At 42.4% G+C, this 25,546-nt stretch overlaps 1 protein-coding gene across 1 annotated transcript; it reads right to left on the bottom strand.

Moving 5' to 3' along the window:
* Positions 1–349: 349 nt before the first annotated feature.
* Positions 350–25,545, bottom strand: LOC123371177 (deleted in malignant brain tumors 1 protein-like). The gene is made up of 6 exons (XM_045018476.1): positions 25,542–25,545; positions 20,698–21,012; positions 14,608–14,922; positions 6,213–6,527; positions 1,057–1,371; positions 350–396 (listed from the first exon to the last, which is right to left on the bottom strand). The coding sequence occupies exons 1-6, from the start codon at positions 25,543–25,545 to the stop codon at positions 350–352; spliced, it is 1,311 nt and encodes a 436-aa protein (XP_044874411.1).
* Between the last annotated feature and the right edge of the window lies 1 nt (position 25,546).

The following is a 25,546-nucleotide window of genomic DNA, read 5'->3' as shown; positions in this document are numbered from 1 at the left end:
ACTAGTGGGGCAATTAATATTCCATTTCAGGGGCAAGAAATGGCACCCTGAACCCCCCGCAAAGAAGAGAAAGCGTGAGACCCATCATAATAGTGACAGCAATTTGCCACACATGGCTATGGTTCCCTTGACAAAACCTGTGACTTTGATATTCCTACCCTGACTCTCATAAATAGTCAGGCACTGTGTCATTGTTGCTAGCCTGATGCTCAGCATGTGCAAAGGATAAATATAGCACAACTAGGATTTGGGTAGGTATTGATTAACTTGTTGCTCTCTATGTTCTATTAACACATCTGTCTAGACCGGCAGGACTCCTGCTATTTAACCTCTCAGCCATCATAATGCTTTAGTCCAGTGTCTGTCTTGCACAGAAATTGCCATTGATAGTAAAATCTGTGGCATGAACAGTGGGGATTAAAGAAAGAGTCACTTCTGAGCCAAATATCAATTTGAATTCCTCCCTCAGGAGTCGCAAGGTTACTTATCATTCCACAAGATTGAATGCCAGAAAAAATCATGAATCCCACATGGGAATTATCCTTTATCATACTCAGCTACTCTTTCATTTTATTGCTGCATTTTATTTTCTTTATTTAAATATTTATAATATAATTTATATGTTTTTAATTTTATGTTATGGTTTATATTTTATTTATTTAAATAAAATTCTATTAGTTAAATTCACCTCTATCAATACTCTATTGCAGGGGTAGGCAACCTATGGCACGTGTGTCAAAGGCGACACACGAGCTGATTTTCAGTAGCACTCACACCGTGGGTCCTGGCCACCAGTCAGGGGGCTCTGCATTTTAACTGAATTTTAAATGAAGCTTCTTAAATATTTTAAAAACCTTATTTACTTTATATACAACAACAGTTTAGTTATATATTATAGACTTATAGAAAGAGAACTTCTAAAAACATTAAAATGTATCACTGGCATGCAAAATCTTAAATTAGAGTGAAAAAATGAAGACTCAGCACACTACTTCTGAAAGGTTGCCAACCCCTGCTCTATTGTTTGGGTTAAAATAGAGCACTTGCACAACCTACCTGAGCAGATAACTCCTGCATCGTTGGTGTGTCCACAGTTATGCTGACCCCATCCCCTGGAAGGACAGGCCCACAGACTGGATTCAGTTCCAGAGCAGTTCACATTGTCCAGCCAGATCTGCCCAGCTCCTTCCCCATAATGAGCAGAGACAGTTGCATTGATGGCGTGTCCACATCCCAGTTGTTTGCAAATGACATTGGAGTCCAATATATCCCAGGAATCATCACAGACTGTTCCCCAGATACCATTGTAATAAATTTCCACTCTCCCAGAGCAATGATCTGCACCATTTACCAGTCTGATCTGCTTGTGTTCTGTAAAGATAAATGCCAGCTATTAATGTGTCATCGTTATAGAACTGAAGGATGTCTGTAAGATTTCAAAAATAAAATGCCAGAGTAAGAGACACTGACATTGTCAGCAATTCCTTACTGTGCTATCTCAGATGTGGAATTTGTTATTCAGGGACTCATCTCCATCAGAAGTCGTATTTCTTTATACTTTTTGGGCCTGTTCATCTTTCAGACTTTGACCGGGGTTAAAAGTGACGCTATGTGTTTGTTGTGGCCGTGACTTCTGGGACAAAATCCATGATATTTTTTCCCCATAAATAATGCTCTGTCATCCTGGGCATCCTGATACTGAGCAAGACTTAGTCATGATTTTTTAAATTTTGGCTCTCCACCTGTTCTGTGCGGTGTGGTAAGTGATTTTTAAAACTTTTAAACCATTTTTCTAGTCAAATAAAAAAGTTACCATCTCATAATTTACCAAAACAATTTAATACAATATTATGTGCCATGACTTTTCCTTTTCCTTTGTTTTTTTGACAAAAATTGTTACTTTTGTGTATTTCTGATTCCAAATATTTAGCCTTAGTTACAAGTTTTTTCCACATCTCCACACTGCAGCTGCTTGCGTACCAAATTGGTATTATTGGTATCCCACCAATTATCTGGGACATTGCCTACATTTCATGCGCGGAAATCTCAACTCTCTTATTAAATGGATTATGCTAGTTAAACTCTCTCCACAGTTCAGAATCACTTATGCTCTGGAATGATGTTATCCACTGAATAAAACCCACTACGGTATTTTAGAAATTAGGAGTTCTATACAGAAGTATGAAATTATAAATGGTTAAACAAGAGCTTGCAGTACCCTATGCACTGCATTACTAAAAGGAACGGCCGGTGTTCAAGGTATACATTTGTCTTTTGAATTGAGTGTTGAGGGATTCAAGTACAGTCCATTCCAAGGGCTAGATGACTGTTATCAAAGGATTCCAAAGGAAATAAAGAATGAAATAGTGGAATTACTGACAAATTTATGCCCTATTCTTAAACACCTGTTACTAGAACATCACTATCATGGTGCCTGTTTAAAAAGTAAGAACAAAATGGAGACACTCTTGGTGGGGAAGGCAATAGGGGAACTTAAGCTTCCAGTTTCCCCCAAGGCGTTCTGCAGCTGTGGTATATTTTTTGTTGCTACAGAGGATGCAGACTGACATATCTTTGTCTATGTATTGGCAGGCAGTAGACCTAATCTTACATGTTTTGTTATGTGCTATTTTTGGTCTTGCTTAAGAGGAGTTTAGATTTACATGGGTGGTTTAAGATCTATGTACCAGTGTATGCACAGTTATTCTTGGGAGGGTGCATGCCTTTTCGTGTTTTTAAATCTAGAATTACTTTTTTATTATTATTTGCATTCTGTTGGCTCAGTAATAGGTGTGGGCAGGAAACCATTTTCCACAAAATATTTCAAGATTTTGAAATTTTTCCTATTCGGTGTTGGGATGAAACAGAAACCTTGTGAAGTTTTTCATGAAAAATCAGAGCGAGAGCAAGTGAGACAAAGAAAATAGCTTCAGAACAGCCAATAGCCTAATGGTTTGGGTGCCCACTGGGCATGTTGGTGGTCCAGGTTCAAGTCCCTTGTCCAATAAATATTTCATTATTTAATAGAAAGTGGGAAAGCTCCAAGAGGAGAGATGAAGAAAGCCAGTAACAAGGTGATTAGGGCATGTGTCTGGGATGTGAGTGACCATGGTTCAAGTCCTTTGACTGAATCAGGCTATTGGAAATTCTGGGGTGAAATCAATAAGCTGAAACTGCTATTTTCCCACAACCCGTTTCAGTTTCAACAAATTGGTATTTTCTGGAGAGAGCTTTTTTTTATTTTTTTGAAAAATTTGCAACCAACAGCTTATCTTGGAGTTTATATTAAATTTTTGAGTATGTATTTACACAGTTTTGGACATGTGTAAGCAGGTACATTCTCCATTTGTATCATCTTTTTAATACCTTTATAATAGAGACAGAAACATAAAATTAATTCTGAATTTCTTGGGTTTGAAATGCTTTAATTTTGTGATAATTACAGATTTTTATGTTTAATTTACTGATATGTATTCTCAACCTGAACTCTGCTTAAACAGTGAAAATAGGGTAGGTTCAGAAGCTAAAATAGATTTTAATAAGGCTTTTGATACAGTCTCGCATGACCTTCTCATTAACAAAGTAGGGAAATACAAGCGAGATGGAGCTACTACAAGGTGGGTGCATAACTGGTTGGAAAACCGTTCCCAGAGAGTAGTTACCAGTGGTTCACAGTCATGCTGGAAGGGCATAATGAGTCAGGTTCTGCAGGGATCAGTTCTGGGTCCAGTTCTTTTCAATGTTTTCATCAACGATTTAGATCATGGCATAGAAAGTACCCTTATAAAGTTTGCAGATGAAACCAAGCTGGGAGGGGTTGCAAGTGCTTTGGAGGATAGGATGAAAATTAAAAACGATCTGGACAAACTGGAGAAATGATCTAAAGTAAATAGGATGAAATTCAATAAGGACAAATGCAAAGTACTCCACTTAAAAGGAACAATCAGTTGCACACCATACAAAATGGGAAATGACTGCCTAGGAAAGGGATCTGGGGGTCATAGAGGATCACAAGCTAAATATGAGTCAACAATATAACACTGTTGCAAAAAAAGCAAACGTCATTCTGGGATGTATTAGTAGGAGTGTTGAAAGCAAGACACGAGAAGAAATTCTTCCACACTATTCTGTGCTGATTAGGCCTCAACTGGCGTATTGTGTGCAGTTCTGGGTGCCACATTTCAAGAAAGATATGGACAAATTGGAGAAAGTCCAGAGAAGAGCAACAAGGATGATTGGGGGTCTGGAAAACATGACCTATGAGGGAAAATTGAAAAAACTGGGTTTGTTTAGTCTGGAAAAGAGAAGGCCGAGAGGGGACATGTGAACAGTTTTCAAGTTGTTAAAAGGTTGTTACAAGGAGGAGGAAGAAAAATTGTTTTTTTTAACCTCTGAGGATAGGACAAGAAGCAATGGGCTTAAATTGCAGCAAAGGAAGCTTAGACTGGACATTAGGAAAAACTTCCTAACTGTCAAGGTGGTTAGGCACTGGAATAAATTGCCTAGGGAGGTTGTGGAATCTCCATCATTGGGGATTTTTAAGAGCAGGTTAGACAAACACCTGTCAGGAATGGTCTAGATCAGGGGTGGCCAACCTGAGCCTGAGAAGGAGCCAGACTTTACAAATGTACATTGCCAAAGAGTCACAGTAATACGTCAGCAGCCCCCATCAGCTCCCCCACCCCACTCCCAGCACCTCCCCTCCACCAGCAGCCCCACCAATCAGCGCCTTCCCTCCCTCCCCGCTCCCCATCAGCTGTTTCATGGTGTGCAGGAGGCTCTGGGTGGGGAGGAGGGAGGGCACGGCAGGCTCAGGGGAGGGGGCGGGAAGGGGTGGAGTGGGGGCAGGGCCTGTGGCAGAGTCAGGGGCTGAGCAGTGAGCACCCCCTGGCACATTGGAAAGTTGGCGCCTGTAGCTCCAGCCCCGGAGTTGGTGCCTAGACAAGGAGCCGCATATCAACTTCTGAAGAGCCGTAGGTGGCTCTGGAGCCCCAGGTTGGCCACCTCTGGTCTAGATGGTGCTGGTCCTGCCATGAGAGCAGGGGACTGGACTTGATGGCCCCTCGAGGTCCTTTCCAGTGCTATGATTCTATGATTTTATTTTTTTCTTGGAATTTCCTTTGAAAAATACTATTATTTATTAAACATTTCATACAAGAATATGAGACAAGAGAATGCTACCATTCAGTATATGTAATGATTTGAAGATTTATAACATCATCTTTAAATAATTGTTTATTTCTGCTTTTAAAGGCAGATTCACTGATACATCCGGCTAGTAAAAGCAGTCAGGGCAGTGAATCTAGATTCACAGTTGCTTTGTACCTCAAGAGCAGGACAAAGCAGCCAAAGTGTACTAGTGAACCTGGACTCTAATTTTCAGCTGACTTATTAGTCCAAAGGGCTATGTTGGGGAGACTGGTTCTACATGAAGGGAGCCCATGGGTCCCGATATCACTGCACTTTAAGGGATCTATGCTCCTGCCTCATTTCTCTTGGCAGTGTTGATAGTAGTGTGCAGTGGGTCCATGGCAGCAATCCCATGGGAAGCCTTTCAAGCATAGATCAGAGCATGTGGCAGTTGTAGTCAAGTAATGTACCACTGAGAAACATGTGCCCATTTTACCTTATATCAATGACTCATCTACAACCAGCAGAATTATTGCATGCAGTTTAGGTGTATAAGCAGAGCAGTGACTGATTGAGTCACCACTGATGCTGCCATGATTCCAATAAAGAATTACATGAGCTGTTGATCTGAGCCTATCTGTAGCATATATATTCATAACAATTAGATACAAGAAAAAAAAATAACTTAGCTTAATTATAACCTAATTTCTTGAAATATAGCGTATGCACAAAATTTTAATAAATTTTAACAGTATGGAGAGTTTGAAGAATCTGTTTTATACCATTATTAAAATTTGGGACAAAAGAAAGAGACAATTTGTTTTAAAATGAGTACTTTAACTCAAAATGGATATTTTAACTCAAAAACTGGATTTACTTGTGAATTCTCAGAAAATTAAGTCTGTGCTCATAGAATAAATGTAGTAACTCTGGGGCAGGTGTGATGTAGGTTTTCTACATAACAAAGAGGTTGAATGCCTGCTTTAAGTGCAAAACAGAATTCAACCTTTACTATGAAACTGTGATTGGTGCATTCATAATTCTCTGTTACCCCAGTTAAATAGAGCAGAAACAGAGCTCACCTGAGTAGAGCACTCCTGCATCTTCATGATGCCCGCAGCTGTGCTGACCCCATCCCCTGGAAGGACATGCCCAAAGGTTGGTTTCAGTTCCAGAGCAGTTCACGTCATCCAGCCAGATCTCCCCTGATCCTTCCCCATAATGAGCAGAAACAGATGCATTGATGGCACGTCCACATCCCAGTTCTTTGCAAACAACGTTGGCATCCGATAGGTCCCAGGAATCATCACAGACTGTCCCCCAGGTGTCTTGGTAATAAATTTCCACCCTGCCAGCACAGTGATCTGCCCCATTCACCAGTCTGATCTGTTTGCTTCCTGTAGGGTTAAATCTCAGCTGTTAATGTGTCACAGGAACCAATTGATGATTATGAGATTTCAGAAGTAAAACAGCTGAGCAAAGTATACCAACATCCTCAGCAATTTCCTACTGTGCTGTGACAGAGACTGGTTCCCATCTCCCACATAGCTCATTCCTCATTCACACTTTGGAGGACTGTAAGTGAGGCAGGATGTTGATAATGGCCATAACCCCTTGGCCAACATTCAAGACATTTAAAGTTGCTTCACTGCTCAAATGGCTGCTCTGTGTCATAACAGGCAGCCAGCTACTGAGCTAAACTCTTCCATGAATTTAGAAACCTGGCTATCCCTAAGCCCGCTTTCAATCGGGCCCATATGCGGTCAGTGTGACACTTTCCATTCACTTTCCATTTACTTCACAAGGCTTCTGGATCAAAACTGACAGGTCCAGTGCAGTGCAGAATAGGTTTAATACATTGTTTTAATCTAGTATGTCAGAATTATAACATAGCTTCAAAAATGGTTGTGCCATGACTTAATGTTCACATGTTGAAAGGATGATTTTTGCTATGACACACATGCAGGATTTGTTGTATGCATTCTCTGAATCTCCTCATTGTAGCTGCCTGCACACCACCCTGGCATCATTAGTGTTCCACAGATCACCCAGGATATAGCAGTGAACACCATGGAGATAAACCAACTTTCACCACTCTGAGCAAACCAGACCGGAGTTCTGGAGTGATGTGAATATGTTAAATAGCACTTACTACAGTACACTACAAATTATACATTCTATAGGTATGAAATTATAATTATTTAACAAATGTCTACAGTAGTGAATTTGCTACAGTGATAAAAGAAGCAGCGTCTGTCACCAGGTCACCAGTTAATGAAGTGTGGATCTAATTCTGCAAAACTATTAAACGTGTGCCTACTTTGCAGAATTGAGGTCCAAGACAGGAAATTATACTCTTGAATTGAAGTCTAATTTTATTATTTACTTAATTAAATTCTTAAAGCTGGTTGAAATTGTTTAACAGAAAAATTTCCCCAATAAAATATGTGATTTTGTTAACGTTGATTCCCCCTCCCAGGAAAATGTCAATTTCAATTAAATTTCCCAGTTTCTCAATGGAAAACTTAGACATGAAACATTTAGCTTCAAATCACCATTCTGAAATGTCAAAAATTTTAACACATTCAAACAAAATGTTTAATGTCAATCAAAAATGTCAAAAAAAAATCATGCCAACATTTCTGAATAGAACCTTTTTAGAACTTTTGCTTACATGAAAATTATTGATATTTAATCTTTTTGTCCTGTTTCTGAATGAAAGTAAATATAGAAATATATGAATTTCCCAAGAGAAATTCTATTTTCCGACAGCTCTACTGGAAATTCACTATTATGAAGTCTATTTTCACAAAAGAAACAGACAAAGAAAACCAAAAAAACCTCAAGAGCAGTTCTTGTTGGGATGGTTCCTTGTTGGGATGGTAGTGGGGAAGATGAATTATACTTTTCAACTGAAGTGGCATTTCATTATTTATAGGGCTATCAACTGATTAAAAATTAATCATAATTAATCACACATAATTAATTGTTAATAATAGAACACCATTTATTTAAACATTTTTGGACGTTTTCTACATTTTCAAATATATTGATTTCAATTACAACACAGAATACAAAGTGTACACTGCTCAATTTATATTTATTTTTGATTTCATGTATTGTCACTGTAAAGAAACCAAAAGAAATAGTATTTTTCAATGCACCTAATACAAGTACTGTAGTGCAATTTTATCATGAAGGTTGAATTTACAAATGTAGAATTTTGTACAAAAAACCTGCATTCAAAAATAAAACAAATGTAAAATTTTAGAACCTGCAACTTCTTGTTCAGCCAATCTCTCAGACAAACAAGTTTGTTTACATTTGCAGGAGATAATGCTGCCCACTTCTTGTTTACACGTCACCTGAAAGTGACAACAGGTGTTAGAATCATAGAATGTCAGGGTTGGAAGGGACCTCAGGAGGTCATCTAGTCCAACCCCCTGCTCAAAGCAGGACCAACCCCAACTAAATCATCCCAGACAGGGCTTTGTCAAGCCTGACCTTAAAAACCTCTGGGGATGGAGATTCCACCACCTCCCTAGGGAACCCATTCCAGTGTTTCACCACTCTCTGAGTGAAAAAGTTTTTTCCTAATATCTAACTGTAGTGAGCAGGTGTGGCTCCCCTCCTGCCCAGAGGAGGGAGAGCCCAGCTGGAGGCCAGAGTGGGCGGAGCTATGGAGCTCTGGGCCCGCCCCTCAAAGGGTCAGGCGGCGACCTGGAATTATAAAAGCTGGCCCTCAGAGCTCAGTCCAGCCCCAGCCATCAGAGAGAGCAGACATCCCCCAGGGAACTCGAGACTGGGAAACTCCTGTGACCCAGGGCAGCTGCCCAGACTGGCCTGAGCTTCCCCGCCCCTGCTGCTACCTGGAGGAGCCGCCGGAGCTTCCCCGCCCCCGCTGCTACCTGGAGGAGCCGCCGGAGCTTCCCCGCCCCCGCTGCTACCCGGAGGAGCCGCCGGAGCTTCCCCACGCCCGCTGCTACCTGGAGGAGCCGCCGGAGCTACCCTGGGCCGACTATCCCGAGGAACTGCTGGACCTGCCACCCAGCCCCGGCTGCGACTAGCCCATGCTCGTGGACCCTCCACAGGCCAATGTTAGGGCCCAGGTAGGCCCCGAGGGGGAGTACAGAAGTAGCCCAGGAACAGCCAACCCCAGTCAGGCTGCGGCATTACTGGAACCTATGTCAGTGTGTTGTGGCCAGGATCCCCACTGACTAAGCAGCGGATCTTTGGCCGCTGCTAGGGCCCTGGGTTGGGACGCAGTGGAGTGGGCGGGCCTGCGTCCCCCCTGCCACTGCACCCCGGGGTGGCAGACTCCCCCTCTCCCTGGCCTGAGGAGGCCTTAAAACTGTTACTGTGGCTCAGCCCTGCCCCAGGGCCTGAGCCTTCTGACTCTGTGTTTGCTGCCCCACCCTGACCTAGGGCCGGGCCTTAACTGTACTGTTACTCAGCCCTCCCGGAGGACCTGAGCCCCTTGCCCACCGGGCGGGCAACTACCACAAGGACTGCAGGGTGATTTTCCCGGACCAACCGGAGTGTAATGAGCCAGTGTGGCTCCCCTCATCCCCCCCCAGAGAGGGCTGAGCCCCGGCTCCACTCGCTTACACTAACCTAAATCTCCCCCACTGAAACTTGAGACCATTACTCCTTGTTCTGTCATTGGGTACCACTGAGAACAGTCTAGATCCATCCTCTTTGGAACCCCCTTTCAGGTAGTTGAAAGCAGCTATCAAATCCCCCCTCATTCTTCTCTTCTGCAGACTAAACAATCCCAGTTCCCTCAGCCTCTCCGCATAAGTCATGTGCTCCAGCCCCCTAATCATTTTTGTTGCCCTCCCCTGGACCCTTTCCATTTTTTCCACATCCTTCTTGTAGTGTCAACTATCAGAGGGGTAGCCGTGTTAGTCTGGTTCTGTAAAAGCAGCAAAGAATCCTGTGGCACCTTATAGACTAACAGACGTTTTGCAGCATGAGCTTTCGTGGGTGAATGCCCACTTCGTCGGATGCAAGAATGGAAATTTCCAGGGGCAGGTAAATATAAGCAAGCAAGAAGCAAGCTAGAGATAACGAGGTTAGATCAATCAGGGAGGATGAGGCCCTGTTCTAGCAGTTGAGGTGTGAAAACCAAGGGAGGAGAAACTGGTTCTGTAATTGGCAAGCCATTCACAGTCTTTGTTTAATCCTAAACTGATGGTGTCAAATTTGCAAATGAACTGAAGCTCAGCAGTTTCTCTTAGAAGTCTGGTCCTAAAGTTTTTTTGCTGGAGGATGGCCACCTTAAGAATGCTATGTACATCGGCCAAACTGGACAGTCTCTAAGGAAAAGGATAAATGGACACAAATCAGATATTAGGAATGGCAATATACAAAAACCTGTAGGAGAACACTTCAACCTCCCTGGCCACACAATAGCAGATCTTAAGGTGGCCATCCTGCAGCAAAAAAACTTTAGGACCAGACTTCTAAGAGAAACAGCTGAGCTTCAGTTCATTTGCAAATTTGACACCATCAGTTTAGGATTAAACAAAGACTGTGAATGGCTTGCCAACTACAGAACCAGTTTCTCCTCCCTTGGTTTTCACACCTCAACTGCTAGAACAGGGCCTCATCCTCCCTGATTGATCTAACCTCGTTATCTCTAGCTTGCTTCTTGCTTGCTTATATTTACCTGCCCCTGGAAATTTCCACGCTTGCATCCGACGAAGTGGGCATTCACCCACGAAAGCTCATGCTGCAAAACGTCTGTTAGTCTATAAGGTGCCACAGGATTCTTTGCTGTTCTTGTAGTGTGGGGCCCAAAACTGTACACAGTACTCCAGATGAGGCCTCACAAATGTCGAATAGAGGGGAATGATCACGTCCCTCGATCTGCTGGCAATGCCCCTACTTATACAGCCCAAAATGCCGTTAGCCTTCTTGGCAGCAAGGGCACACTGTTGACTCATATCCAGCTTCTCATCCACTGTAACCCCTAGGTCCTTTTCTGCAGAACTGCTTCCTAGCCATTCGGTCCCTAGTCTGTAACAGTGAATGGGATTCTTCTGTCCTAAATGCAGGACTATGCACTTGTCCTTCTTGAACCTCATCAGGTTTCTTTTAGCACAGTCCTCTAATTTGTCTTGGTCCCTCTGTATCCTATCCCTACCCTCCAGCGTATCTACCACTCCTCCAAGTTTAGTGTCATCTGCAAACTTGCTAAGGGTGCAGTCCACACCATCCTCCAGATCATTAACGAAGATATTGAACAAAACCGGCCCCAGGACCGACCCTTGGGGCACTCCACTTGAAACCGGCTGCCAACTAGTCATGGAGCCGTTGATCACTACTCGTTGAGCCCAAAAATATAGCCAGCTTTCTATCCACTTTATAGTGCATTCATTCAGCCCATATTTCTTTAACTTGCTGGCAAGAATACTGTGGGAAACCATATAAAAAGCTTTGCTAAAGTCAAGGAATAACACCTCCACTGCTTACCCCTCATCCACAGACCCAGTTATCTCCTCATAGAAGGCAATTAGGTTAGTCAGGCATGACTTGCCCTTGGTGAATCCATGCTGACTGTTCCTGATCACTTTCCTCTCCTCTAAGTGCTTCAGAATTGATTCCTTGAGGCCCTGCTGCATGATTTTTCCAAGGACTGAGGTGAGGCTGACTGGCCTGTAGTTCCCTGGATCCTCCTTCTTCCCTTTTTAAAAGATGGGCACTACATTAGCCTTTTTCCAGTCATCTGGGACCTCCTCCGTTCGCCATGAGTTTTCAAAGATAATGGCCAATGGATCTGCAATCACATCCGCCAACTCCTTTAGCACCCTCGGATGCAGCGCATCTGGCCCCGTGGACTTGTGCTCATCCAGTTTTTCTAAATAGTCCCGAACCACTTCTTTCTCCACAGATGGCTGGTCACCTTCTCCCCATACTGTGCTGCTCAGTGCAGCAGTCTGGGAGCTGACCTTGTTTGTGAAGGCAGAGGCAAAAAAAGCATTGAGTACATTAGCTTTTTCCACATCCTCTGTCACTAGGTTGCCTCCCTCATTCAGTAAGGGGCCCACACTTTCCTTGACTTTCTTCTTGTTGCTAACATACCTGAAGAAACCCTTCTTGTTACTCTTAACATCTCTTGCTAGCTGCAACTCCAAGTGTGATTTGGCCTTCCTGATTTCACTCCTGCATGTCTGAGCAATATTTTGATACTCCTCCCTGGTCATTTGTCCAATCTTCCACTTCTTGTCAGCTTCTTTTTTGCGTTTAAGATCAGCAAGGATTTCACTGTTAAGCCAAGCTGGTCACCTGCCATATTTACTATTCTTCCTACACATCGGGATGTTTTTTTCCTGCAACCTCAGTAAGGATTCTTTAAAATACAGCCAGCTCTCCTGGACTCCTTTCCCCCTTGTGTTTTTTTCCCAGGGGATCCTGCCCATCAGCTCCCTGAGGGAGTCAAAGTCTGCTTTTCTGTAGTCCAGGGTCTGTATTCTGCTGAATACAGAATTCTGTTCTCATGGCACTGTTGTAGCCAATGTCGCAAGATATTTAGATGCCAGATGCGCTAAAGATTCATATAGTTCTTCATGCCTCAACAACTATTCCAGGGGACATGTGTCCATGATGATGATGGGTTCTGCTCGATAACAATCCAAAGCAGTACAGACTGACGAATGTTCATTTTCATGATCTGAGTCAGATGCCACCAGCAGAAGGTTGATTTTCTTTTTAGTGGTTCGGGTTCTGTAGTTTCTGCATCAGAGCATTGCTCCTTTAAAACTTCTGAAAGCATGCTCCACACCCTGTCCCTCTCAGATTTTGGAAGGCATGTCAGATTATTAAACCTTGGGTCAAGTGCTGTAGCTATCTTTAGAAATCTCACACTGGTACCTTCTTTGCGTTTTGTCAAATCTGCAGTGAAAGTGTTCTTAAAATGAACAACATGTGCTGGGTCATCATCCGAGACTGCTATAACATGAAATATATGGCAGAATGCAGGTAAAACAGAGCAGAAGACATACAATTCTCCCCCAAGGAGTTCAGTCACAAATTTAATTAAGACATTGTTTTTAATGAGCATGATCAGCATTGAAGGATGTCCTCTGGACTGGTGGCTGAAGCATGAAGAGGCATACGAATGTTTAGCATATCTGACATGTAAATATCTTGCAATGCAGCTACAACAGTGTCATATTCTCACTTTCTGGTGACATTGTCAATAAGAAAAGGGACGCATTATCTCCTGAAAACATAAACAAGTTTGTTTGTCTTAGTGATTGACTGAACAAGAAGTAGAACTGACTGGCCTTGTAGGCTTTAAAGTTTCACACTGTTTTGTTTTTGAGTGCTGTTACATTACCAAAAAAATCTACATTTGTACACTGCTCTTTCATGATAAAGAGATTGCACTACAGTACTTGTATGTGATGAATTGAAAAATACTATTTCTTTTGTTTATCATTTTTACAGTGCAAATATTTGTAATAAAAATAATATACACTGATTTCATTTACAACACAGAATGCAATATATATGAAAATGTAGAAAACCATCCAAAATATTTAGTACATTTCAACTGGTATTCTATTATTTAACAGTGCTATGAAAACTGTGATTAATTGCGATTAATTTTTTTGAGTTAATTGCGTGAGTTAACAGAGATTAATTGACAGCTCTAATGATTTACTTACTTAAATTCTTAAATTTCCAGTGTTAAATTCAATATTCTGTGTCAACTCTTATATGTCCATCTTTATTTTTCTGTCTGTAATTTGTTGACTACATATTATAGCAAAGCAACCTTAATTTCCATACAGTCATAGTGTACAAAGTGAAGGTAATGGATTAATTAAACTCACTTAACCATCTTATGTCCTTATATTATATACTGTAGGTGCTAAATATTGCATAGCTTTCCCAATCTAATACTGGCAACATATATGAATTTCAGAATGGATCATGGTCTTCCTGGGGAATAGGAGGAAGTAGGGACACCCATTGTATTAGTTTGATTAACTCTAGATCTGTGCAATGAACAGGCAGCACAATTACAAATGTGGCGAGATACTGATTAACCTTTGTACCTCAATAATTTCAGTGCTGACAGTTCACATTAATGAAGACACTGAGAATCACATGCTATTTCTCTTCTGGACCCCCAGGCAGCTCTGCCAGTGCACTGCGTTTCTAACCTGCTGCAATCATTCAATCAACTACTCAAGTCTTTTGCCTCTCTTGATCAGTGTTTTGCCTTTTTTAACATTAGGGGATGAAATATATGAGTAAGTGAGTAAGAAAAGAGACACACTAGACTCTTTCTCACTTCTGACTCACATATGGTTTTGAACTCAGCTCTCAGGATCTGAAAGGCAGCAAATACCAAAATGTTCTGTGACCAGCAAGGAGATGTTCCTTTATCTTTATCTGCTGACTTCTTATTTTATTGCTTTAAATTTAATTAATCAAGTTGAAGAGAGCAGTCATAAAACTGACCTGAGCAGATAACTCCAGCATCTTCATGATCTCCACAATTGTGCTGACCCCATTCCCTGAAAGGACACACCCAGAGATTGGATTCATTCCCAGAGCAATTCACATCATCCAGCCAGATCTTCCCAGATCCTAGCCCGTATCGAGCAGAGACAGTTGTATTGATGGCGTGTCCACATCTCAGTTGTTTGCAAACAACGTTGGCATCTGATAGATCCCAGGAATTATCACAGACTGTTCCCCAGGTGCCATTATAATAAATCTCCACTCTCCCAGAGCAATGATCTGTTCCATTCACCAGTCTAATCTGTTTGTTTTCTGTAGGTATAAATCACATTTGTTAATACGTCATTTTCTTATCCTACAAGAAACTTTTTGTAAGAATTTAGAAATAAAACATCTGAGCAAATGATAGACGTCTTTCTAACTGTGCTATTCCAGATGTGAAGATGTTGTAGGTTGCCAGATGGTTTCTCATCTGCTCTACACTCTGTAATTCTCAGTCCCTACAGGACCTATTCCTCAGGCAAATTTGAGGGGGATTAGGGTTATATTTTGTCATGGCCGTGACCTCTGTGACAAAATCCTTGATGTTTAAGGGTTTAAATTTGCTCCCATAAAATGTCATCCCTTTCCCATTCTCAGTAGCCTGCAAGATTCCTCCATGATGTTCTGCAAACTTGTCTCGCTATATGCACTGTGTGGTGGAGTAATGGCTTTAAAGCTTAGCTGGAAATATTCATCTGTACACTGCTTTTCTGGTCAAAGAACAAATGAGTCTTTTGTACTTTTATTTCCATTTATCCAAGTGACCATTTTGTAATTCTACATTACATTCTCAGAAAGCAAATATTTGAGATAAGAAGCCTGTAAATGACTGAAATGCATAATACCTTTTATTAACAAGTTTTACCCTAAGTTTACAAATAATTTGAGTGTCCAAGTGGCTAACAACTTCCTGGTACAAGTGCTGGAGGAACCAACAAGGTGCCATGCTTCGCTTAACCTGCTGCTCACAAACAAGGAAGAATTGGTAGGGGAAATAGAAGTGGGTGAAAACCTGAGCAGCAGTGACCATGAGATGGTCAAGTTCAGGATCCTGACACAAGGAAGAAAGGAGAGCAGCAGAATACGGATCCTGGACTTCAGAAAAGCAGACTTTGACTCCCTCAGGGAACTGATGGGCAGGATCCCCTGGGAGAATAACATGAGGGGGAAAGGAGTCCAGGAGAGCTGGCTGTATTTTAAAGAAGCCTTTTTGAGGGCGCAGGAACAAACCATCCCGATGTGCAGAAAGAATAGCAAATATGGCAGGTGACCAGCTTTGCTTAACAGAGAATATTCAGTGAGCTTAATCACAAAAAGGAAGCTTACAAGAAGTGGAAACTTGGACAGATGACTAGGGAGGAGTATAAAAATAGTGCTCGAGCATGCAGGGGTATATTCAGGAAGGCCAAAGCACAGTTGGAGTTGCAGCTAGCAAGGGATGTGAAGGGTAACAAGAAGGGTTTCTACAGGTATGTAGCAACAAGAAGAAGGTCAGGAAAAGTGTGGGACCCTTACTGAATGGGGGAGGCGACCTAGTGACAGATGATGAGGAAAAAGCTGAAGTACTCAATGCTTTTTTTGCCTCAGTCTTCACAGACAAGGTCAGCTCTGTTGCACTGGGCAGCACAGTATGGGGACGAAGTGAGCAGCCCTCAGTGATGAAATAATAGGTTAAGAATTATTTAGAAAAGCTGGACATGCACAAGTCCATGGAACTGAATTGAATGCATCCGAGAGCGCTGTGGGAGTTGGCTGGTGTGATTGCAGAGCCACTGGCCATTATCTTTGAAAACATGTGGAGATCAGGGGAGGTCCTGGATGATAGTAAAAAGGCAAATATGGTGCCCATCTTTTAAAAAGGGAAAAAGGAGAACCCGGGTAATTACAGAGTGGTCAGCCTCACTTCAGTCCCCAGAAAAATCATGGAGGAATCCATTCTGAAGCACTTGGAGGAGAGGAAGGTGATCAAGAACAGTCAACATGGATTCAGCAAGGGCAGGTCATGCCTGACCAACCTGATTGCCTTCTATGATGAGATAACAGGCTCTATGGACATGGGGAAAGCAGTGGACATGATATACCTTGACTTTAGCAAAGCTCTTGATACGGTCTCCCACAGTATTCTTGCCAGCAAGTTAATGAAGTATGCATTGGATGAATGGACTATAAGGTGGATAGAAAGCTGGCTATATTGTTAGGCTCAACGAGTAGTAATTAACGGCTCGATGTCTAGTTGGCAGCTGGTATCAAATTCAGGGTCGGTTCTGGGGCCGGTTTTGTTCAATATCTTCATTAATGATCTGGAGGATGGCGTGGACTGCACCCTCAGCAAGTTTGTGGATGACACTAAGCTAGGGGTAGAGGTAGATACGCTGGAGGGTAGGGATAGGATACAGAGGGACCTAGACAAATGGGAGGATTGGACCAAAAGAAACCTGATGAGGTTCAACAAGGACAAGTGCAGAGTCCTAAATTCAGAGCAGAAGAATCCCATGCACTGCTACAGGCTGGGGACTGAATGGCTAAGCAGCAGTTCTGCAGAAAAGTACCTGGGGATTATAGTGGACAAAAAGCTGGATATGAGTCAGCAGTGTGCCCTTGTTGCCAAGAAGGCTAACAGCATATTGGGCTGTATTAGTTGGAGCATTTCCAGCAGATCAAGGGAAGTGATTACTCCCCTCTATTCGGCACTGGTGAGGCCTCATCTGGAGTTCTGTGTCCGGTTTTGGGCCCCACACTACAAGAAGGATGTGGAAAAATTGAAAAGAGTCCAGCAGAGGGCAACAAAAATGATTAGGGGGCTGGAGCACATGACTTATGAGGAGAGGCTGAGGGAACTGGGATTTTTAGTCTTCAGAAGAGAAGAATGAGGAGGGATTTGATAGCGGCCTTCAACTACCTGAAAGGAAGTTTCAGAGAGGATGGATCTAGGCTGTTCTCAGTGGTAGTAGATGACAGTACAAGGAGTAATGGTCTCAAGTTGCAGTGGGGGAGGTTTAGGTTGGATATTAGGAAAACCTATTTCACTAGTAGGGTGGTGAAGCACTGAAATGGGTTACCTAGGGAGGTGGTGGAATCTCCATCTTTAGAGATTTTTAAGGCTCAACTTGACAAAGCCCTGGCTGGGATGATTTAGTTGGTCTTGGTCCTGCTTTGATGACCTACTCAGGTCTCTTCCAACCCTAATCTTCTATGATTGTATGAGCTCTGAGACTGGTTGTTTTATTTCACTGATGCTGAAAATGATAAATTCATTACAGCCACATTTTATAATTTCTGCTAAACAAGTTAATCTGATTAGGGTCTTAATTCAAGAAAAAAATTAAGCACATATTATTCCTATTCAGTAAGGCTGGTAAGCATGTTTCACTTTAAGCCCAAGCTTAAATCATATTGATGTAAATGAAATTCAAACACAGAGTTACAGTTAAGCAAATGCTTAAGTGCTTTTCAGAATACGGATGGATCACTGACTCATGAGCTAGATGCAGTAAAGAGCAATGTTGTAGTGATGGCATTCTAGAGAAATTAAACACTGAGATGTGGAGATGATCATCAGTAGTGGTCTCCCATGACTCTGAAAACTTTTGGTGTTTACAACTGTTTTGACACTGGATAAGTTAATACACATTTTATATAAAATATTTATAAACTCCCTGTATTATTTATTAATAGAATTCAAAAGAATCATGGTGCACTTTTGATTTAAATGGAACCTAAGCATCTACTTCAGTGCTTAGGTAAAAGGGTATAATTTGCTGAACTGGAGTCTTGGGTATGTCTACGCTGCAGTCCAATGTGTGACTGCACCACACTTGTTTTACATCCAAAGAGGCTGGATCTAGACTATTCTCAGTGGTACCTGATGACAGAACAAGGAGTAATGGTCTCAAGTTGCAGTGGGGGAGGTTTAGGTTGGATATTAGGAAACACTATATCACTAGGAGGGTGGTGAAGCATTGGAATGGGTTCCCTCGGGAGGTGGTGAAGCATTGAAATGGGTTACCTAGGGAGGTGGTGGAATCTCCTTCTGTGACGTTATTGATATAAACTGGGACCATATAGAACATGATTGCAACCAATGTCATGTAGTGGCACCAAATCTTATGTAAAGGGCGTCATATAAGGCAGGGGTCCCCAACCCCCGGTCCGCGGCCCGGTACCGGTCCGCGGCCTCTTAGAAAGTGGGCCGCGAACCGACCCAGTGGAGCTTCCGCAGGCGTGCCTGCGGGAGGTCTACCCGAGCCGCGGGACGAGCGCTTCCTCCGCAGTCGTGCCTGCGGGAGGTCCGCTGCTCCCGGGGCTCCGGTGGACCTCCCGCAGGCATGACTGCGGGCAGTTCGCTGGTCGCGCGGCTCAGCTGGACCTCCCGCAGGCACGCCTGCGGAAGCTCCACTGGAGCCGGTGGACCTCCCGCAGGCATGACTGCGGGCGGTTCGCTGGTCGCGTGGCTCAGCTGGACCTCCCGCAGGCATGACTGCGGAGGGTCAGGACGAAACCAGTCCCTGGTCCTAAAAAGGTTGGGGACCCCTGATATAAGGTGTCTAAGACCAGGTAATGGGTTGCTGATTATGATTATGCTGTCTGTATGTCTGTGTATCATTTTGTAGTTGAAGTTATAAGTATTGGCTCTATACTGTCTGTATTTCAAATTTGTGCTGTGCTTCTGGGAGACATCCCAGACAAGTTGGTGTTAGCTCTGCCTAGCCTGCTTGATGGCCCATTAAGGACCATCAGCTACACAATTGACCCATTGAGAGAAGGCAGATACGCCTTGTAACTCAGCAAAGTATGCAGGGACTTGCCCACGTGACTCCAGACTCCATTTTGCTGTAATTTTCCACAGTAAGAACAAAGAGGTTCTTACACCTGGAAAAGCCTATATAAGGCTGATGCCTCATCTCCATTTTGTCTTCAGTCCTGCTTCTTACCTCTGGAGGGACTTTGCTACAAACTGAAGCTCTGAACAAAGGACTGAATGACCCATCCCAGCGGGGGATGTACTCCAGAGACTTGATTTGGACCTGCAGTTTATTCCATCACTGCTACAAGCCTGAACTAAGAACTTTGCCTTTACTGAATGTAATTGATTCCATTTAACCAATTCTAGCTCTCATCTATATCTCTTTCCTTTTATGAATAAAACTATAGATTTTAGATTCTAAAGGATTGGCAACAGCGTGTTTTGTGGTTAAGATCTGATATGTATATTGACCTGGGTCTGGGGCTTGATTCTTTGGGATCGAGAGAACTGTTTTCTTTTACTGGGGTGTTGGTTTTCATAACCATTCATCCCCAGGACGAGTGGCACTGGTGGTGATACTGGGAAACTGGAGTGTCTAAGGAAATTGCTTGTGTGACTTGTGGTTAGCCAGTGGGGTGAGACCAAAGTCCTTTTTGTCTGGCTGGTTTGGTTTGCCTTAGAGTTGGAAAAACCCCAACCACCTGGTCCCGGTGACTTGTTAATGTTGAGTTTATCAATTAATTCCAAAACCTCCTCTAGTGACACTTCAATCTGTGACAGTTCCCCTGGGCTGTAACTGCCCTGTTTAAGTGATTTGTCCTGAATTGGCACTCTAAGTTGGGTCCCGCCAGAACCACATCGTCACACCTTCCTTAGAGGTTTTTAAGGTTAGGCTTGACAAAGCCCTGGCTGGGATGATTTAGTTGGGGATTGGTCCTGCTTTGAGCAAGGGAATGGACTAGATGACTTCCTGAGGTCCCTTCAAACCTAATATTCTATGATTCTACCCACAGTAGCACAGTGAAAATAGCACTGTAGACATGGCAGCATGGGTCAGCGCAGGATGGCAATGCGAGTACCTATCCAGCATCTCCAGAGTCTTTATACAAACCAAGCTGAAGCCCATAGTACCACATTTACAATGCTATTTTTAACTCTGCTTATGTAGGTAAAGCTAACATAGGTATTACCTGTGATCCAATTATACTGCAGGTTGCAGCATAGATGCATCCTTAGTTAACATTCCCCTCATATATTAATTCCAGGCTAAATGGGCTTAGGAGAGCATTCACAGAACAGACCTGAACAGACAACTCCTGCATCTTCGTTGTGCCTGCAGTTATGCAAACTCCATCCTCCAGATGGGCATTCCCAGAGACTGGATTCATTCCCAGAGCAGTTTACATCATCCAGCCAGATCTGCCCAGATCCTTCCCCAGAATGTGCAGAGATAGTTGCACTGATGGTATGTCCACATCCCAGTTCTCTACAAATAACATTGGAATCTGCCAGGTCCCAGGAATCATCACAGACTGTTCCCCAGGTTCCATTGTAATAAATCTCCACTCTTCCGGCACAATGATCTGACCCATTCACCAGTCTGATCTGCCTGTTTCCTGTAGGGATACATTGCAGTTGTTAACATGTCATATTCCTATTGAACAAAAGCAGGTTTGTGAAATTCCAGAAATAAAAACACATGAACAAATGATACTGTCTTACTCAGCAATTCCAGACTGTGCTGTTTCCGACGTGGAGATTTTGAAAGTTGTCAAATGGTCTTATCTCCTACGAACTTTATACTTAACCCGAACAGAGCGCATTCCTTATTTATACTTAGAGGGTTAAAGCGAGTCTGAATGTTTGCAATGGTGAGAGTTCTGTGACAAGGTTTTAGGGTTTTTGCACAACAAAAAAGTCATGCTCTTTGTCATTCTTAGCAGCCTGCTTTTTCCCTTCTATTTGCTTTTTCATATTTTCTCTGGGAGCCTGATGCCAATTCTATTGCACATAAGAAAGACCGTACCAGGTCAGACCAAAGGTCCATCTAGCCCAGTATCTGTCTACCGACAGTGGCCAATGCCAGGTGCCCCAGAGGGAGTCAACCTAACAGGCAATGATCAAGTGATCTCTCTCCTGCCATCCATCTCCATCCTCTGACGAACAGAGGCTAGGGACACCATTCTTACCCATCCTGGCTAATAGCCATTTATGGACTTAGTCACCATGAATTTATCCAGTCCCCTTTGAAACATTGTTATAGTCCTAGCCTTCACAACCTCCTCAGGTAAGGAGTTCCACAAGTTGACTGTGCGCTGCGTGAAGAAGAACTTCCTTTTATTTGTTTTAAACCTGCTGCCCATTAATTTCATTTGGTGACCCCTAGTTCTTGTATTATGGGAATAAGTAAATAACTTTTCCTTATCCACTTTCTCAACATCACTCATGATTTTATATACCTCTATCATGTCCCCCCTTAGTCTTCTCTTTTCCAAGCTGAAGAGTCCTAGCCTCTTTAATCTTTCCTCGTATGGGACCCTCTCTAATCCCCTAACCATTTTAGTTGCCCTTTTCTGAACCTTTTCTAGTGCTAGAATATCTTTTTTGAGGTGAGGAGACCACATCTGTACACAGTATTCAAGATGTGGGTGTACCATGGATTTATATAAGGGCAATAAGATATTCTCTGTCTTATTCTCTATCCCCTTTTTAATGATTCCTAACATCCTGTTTGCTTTTTTGACCGCCTTTGCACACTGCGTGGACATCTTCAGAGAACTATCCACGATGACTCCAAGATCTTTTTCCTGACTCGTTGTAGCTAAATTAGCCCCCATCATGTTGTATGTATAGTTGGGGTTATTTTTTTTCCAACGTGCATTACTTTACATTTATCCACATTATATTTCATTTGACATTTTGTTGCCCAATCACTTAGTTTTGTGAGATCTTTTTGAAGTTCTTCACAATCTGCTTTGGTCTTAACTATCTTGAGTAGTTTAGTATCATCTGCAAACTTTGCCACCTCACTGTTTACCCCTTTCTCCAGATCATTTATGAATAAATTGAATAGGATTGGTCCTAGGACTGACCCTTGGGGAACACCACTAGTTACCCCTCTCCATTCTGAGAATTTACCATTAATTCCTACCCTTTGTTCCCTGTCCTTTAACCAGTTCTCAATCCATGAAAGGACCTTCCCTTTTATCCCATGACAGCTTAATTTACGTAAGAGCCTTTGGTGAGGGACCTTGTCAAAGGCTTTCTGGCAATCTAAGTACACTATGTCCACCGGATCCCCCTTGTCCACATGTTTGTTGACCCCTTCAAAGAACTCTAATAGATTAGTAAGACACCATTTCCCTTTACAGAAACCATGTTGACTATCACTCAAGAGTTTATGTTTTTCGATGTGTCTGACAATTTTATTCTTTACTATTGTTTCAACTAATTTGCCCGGTACCGACATTAGACGTACCGGTCTGTAATTGCCGGGATCACCCCTAGAGCCCTTTTTAAATATTGGCGTTACATTAGCTAACTTCCAGTCATTGGGTACCGAAGCCGATTTAAAGGACAGGTTACAAACCTTAGTTAATAGTTCCGCAACTTCACATTTGAGTTCTTTCAGAACTCTTGGGTGAATGCCATCTGGTCCCGGTGACTTGTTAATGTTGAGTTTATCAATTAATTCCAAAACCTCCTCTAGTGACACCTCAATCTGTGACAGTTCCTCAGATTTGTAACCTACAAAAGCCTGCTCAGGTTTGGGAATCTCCCTAACATCCTCAGCCGTGAAGACTGAAGCAAAGAATCCATTTAGTTTCTCCGCAATGATTTTATCGTCTTTAAGCGCTCCTTTTGTATTTCGATCGTCAAGGGGCCCCACTGGTTGTTTAGCAGGCTTCCTGCTTCTGATGTACTTAAAAAACATTTTGTTATTACCTTTGGAGTTTTTGGCTAGCCATTCTTCAAACTCCTCTTTGGCTTTTCTTATTACACTCTTGCACTTAAGTTGGCAGTGTTTGTGCTCCTTTCTATTTGCCTCACTAGGATTTGACTTCCACTTTTTAAAGGAAGTCTTTTTATCTCTCACTGCTTCTTTTACAGGGTTGTTAAGCCACGGTGGCTCTTTTTTAGTTCTTTTACTGTGTTTCTTAATTTGGGGTATACATTGAAGTTGGGCTTCTATTATGGTGTCTTTAAAAAGGGCCCACGCAACTTGCAGGGATTTCACTTTAGTCACTGTACCTTTTAACTTCTGTTTAACTAACCCCCTCGTTTTTGCATAGTTCTCCCTTTTGAAATTAAATGCCACAGTGTTGGGTTGTAGAGATGTTCTTCCCACCACAGGGATGTTGAATGCTATTGTATTATGGTCACTATTTCCAAGCGGTCCTGCTATAGTTACCTCTTGGACCAGCTCCTGCGCTCCACTCAGGATTAAATCTAGAGTTGCCTCTCCCCTTGTGGGTTCCTGTACCAGCTGCTCCATGAAGCAGTCATTTAAAGTATTGAGAAATTTTATCTCTGCATTTCGTCCTGAAGTGAAATTTTCCCAGTCAATATGGGGATAATTGAAATCCCCCACTATTATTGTGTTCTTAATTTTGATAGCCTCTCTAATTTCCCTTAGCATTTCATCGTCACTATTATTGTCCTGGTCAGGTGGTCGATAATAGATCCCTAATGTTATATTTTTACTAGAGCATGAAATTTCTATCCATAGAGACTCTATGGAACATGTGGATTTGCTTAAGATTTTTACTTCATTTGAATCTACACTTTCTTTCACATATAGTGCCACTCCTCCCCCTGCACGACCTGTTCTGTCTTTCCGATATATTTTGTACCCCGGAATGATTGTGTCCCATTGATTGCTCTCAGTCCACCAGGTTTCTGTGATGCCTATTATTTCTATATCCTCCTTTATCACAAGGCACTCTAGTTCACCCATCTTATTATTTAGACTTCTGGCATTAGTGTACAAGCATTTTAGAAACTTGTCCCTGTTTATTAGCCTGCCTTTTTCTGATGTGCCAGATTCTTTTTTATGTGACTGTTTATCATCTTATCCGGCCCTTACATTATACTTTTCAGTCCTCTGCTCCTGACTATAACCTGGAGATTCTCTATCATCAGACTCTCCCCTAAGAGAAGTCAGTGTCCGATCCACACGCTCCTCTGCAGCAGTCGGCTTTCCCCCCATCTCCTAGTTTAAAAACTGCTCTACAACCTTTTTAATGTTTAGTGCCAGCAGTCTGGTTCCACTTTGGTTTAGGTCAAGGGGAGTGTTTCCATTGAGTTCACAGGGCTTAGGATCAGTGTAGCGCACTAAGGGCTTACCAATAATCAACTCATAGTTTAAAACTATCATTACATGGTGTCAAACAATGTTTCATGTATAATAAAGACTAGCTGATTTCTTTATAGTTTTGCATCACTAATGATGTCATAGGATGTCATGACTCCTTATGTTTTTAAACTAAAATTGACTTTTGAATTTTTGTCTTGACAAAAATCTAGCTTTGGTTGTAAACTTTCTGCATCTTGACACTTATTGTTCCACAGCTCATCCAGGACTCTGACATACCATAAAGGGGAATCTCATCCTACTCCACATACCAATTACAGTCATTAAAAGTTTCAGCTATTCAGAGAGAGTGTCCTATGCTTAGAGCCCTGCACAGATACAAAGTTTGGATCTACATCGATTCATGATCCATGTGGATATACAGCATATATCTGCGGATTTGCAGGGCTCTACCTATGCTCTGGAGTGGAAACAGTATAGGTCTGATTCATGTAAGACCTTTAAAATATGCTCAAGTCTCAATGACTTCAATGGGATTGAAGTGCTTTTCTGAATAGGGGTCTAGAACTAACTACTGTATATTAGATTTGATATAGCCTATACATACGAATTACCATTGTAAGTTACTAAATCAGAAGGGTTACATAAGAACATAAGAAAGGCCGTACCGGGTCAGACCAAAGGTCCATCTAGCCCAGTATCTGTCTACCGACAGTGGCCAATGCCAGGTGCCCCAGAGGGAGTGAACCTAACAGGCAATGATCAAGTGATCTCTCTCCTGCCATCCATCTCCATCCTCTGACGAACAGAGGCTAGGGACACCATTCTTACCCATC

The sequence above is a fragment of the Mauremys mutica genome, chromosome 5, assembly GCF_020497125.1.
Source record: "Mauremys mutica isolate MM-2020 ecotype Southern chromosome 5, ASM2049712v1, whole genome shotgun sequence".
Classification (NCBI taxonomy): domain Eukaryota; kingdom Metazoa; phylum Chordata; order Testudines; family Geoemydidae; genus Mauremys; species Mauremys mutica.
This window is presented reverse-complemented; position numbering and strand designations above follow the sequence as displayed.

Excerpts from the sequence above, each read along its gene's own strand:
- LOC123371177 (XM_045018476.1), bottom strand. Across the intron at positions 6,528-14,607 it reads TGCTGGAGTTATCTGCTCAG|GAAGCAAACAGATCAGACTG; the intron begins GTCAGTTTTATG and ends TTAACCCTACAG. Across the intron at positions 1,372-6,212 it reads TGCAGGAGTGCTCTACTCAG|AACACAAGCAGATCAGACTG; the intron begins GTGAGCTCTGTT and ends TTATCTTTACAG.